Genomic DNA, 812 nt, shown 5'->3' on the forward strand with positions numbered 1-812 from the left:
GGCGGAGCGGAAGCGCGCGCAGGAGAAGCTGTTTGCATTGGATGCTGAGCGGATCTTGAACGGGGAGGACCGGCGGACGACTCTGATGGTCAAGAACATCCCCAACAAGTACACCCAGAAGATGCTGCTGCAGGTGCGGGGGTTGACCGGGCCTTTGACCGGGTTTGACCCGCAGCTGCGCTGCGCCCTGGACAGCCCGCAGTGACCAGTTCGACCGGGTTTGGACCGAGTATGACGGCTGGCTACCTTGACCCTTTGACAGCAGTGGTGGCGAGTGCACTGCCTGTGGACGACGCCGTCCCCGTCGCTCTGGTGATCTTGACCACCCGCGCGCTCAACATTTGCCCCACCGTTGCAGACGATCGAGGAGGCGTTCCGCGGCACCTTTGACTTCTTCTACCTGCCCATAGACTTCAAGAACAAGTGCAACGTCGGCTACGCCTTTATCAACATGATAGAGCCCCGCCACATCCTGCCGCTCGTCGAGCGCTTCGACAACCGCCGCTGGGAGAAGTTCAACAGCGAGAAGGTCTGCCAGATCAGCTACGCGCGCATCCAGGGCCGCGCGGCGCTGATCTCGCACTTCCAGAACTCGAGCCTCATGCACGAGGACAAGCGGTGCCGGCCAGTACTTTTTGTGACGGACGGGCCGGGTGCGGGGGAGCAGGAGCCATTCCCGGTGGGACCCAACGTGCGCCCGCGGCAGCACCACGCCGGCGGGAGCGGGAGTGCAGGTGGCGGCGGCGGCGGCGGCGGCGCGCCGGAGCGGGGCGGCGGCGGGAGCAGCGGCAGCCTGTCTCGCGGCGGCGAGT

The 812-nt window shown here is 65.8% G+C and overlaps 1 protein-coding gene across 1 annotated transcript in view; it reads left to right on the forward strand.

Annotated features, from left to right (window-relative positions):
• Positions 1-85: 85 nt before the first annotated feature.
• The window catches only part of MNEG_16651 (hypothetical protein), a gene marked incomplete at both ends in the record, with an annotated part of 1,260 nt that continues 533 nt past the window's right edge, over positions 86-812 (forward strand). The window contains 2 exons of the mRNA XM_014034879.1: positions 86-133; positions 359-653. Coding sequence (XP_013890333.1) covers positions 86-133; positions 359-653 — 343 coding nt within the window. The remainder of the gene's footprint in view (positions 134-358; positions 654-812) is intronic.

The sequence above is a fragment of the Monoraphidium neglectum genome (assembly GCF_000611645.1).
Source record: "Monoraphidium neglectum strain SAG 48.87 unplaced genomic scaffold scaffold06631, whole genome shotgun sequence".
NCBI classification, from domain to species: Eukaryota; Viridiplantae; Chlorophyta; class Chlorophyceae; order Sphaeropleales; family Selenastraceae; genus Monoraphidium; species Monoraphidium neglectum.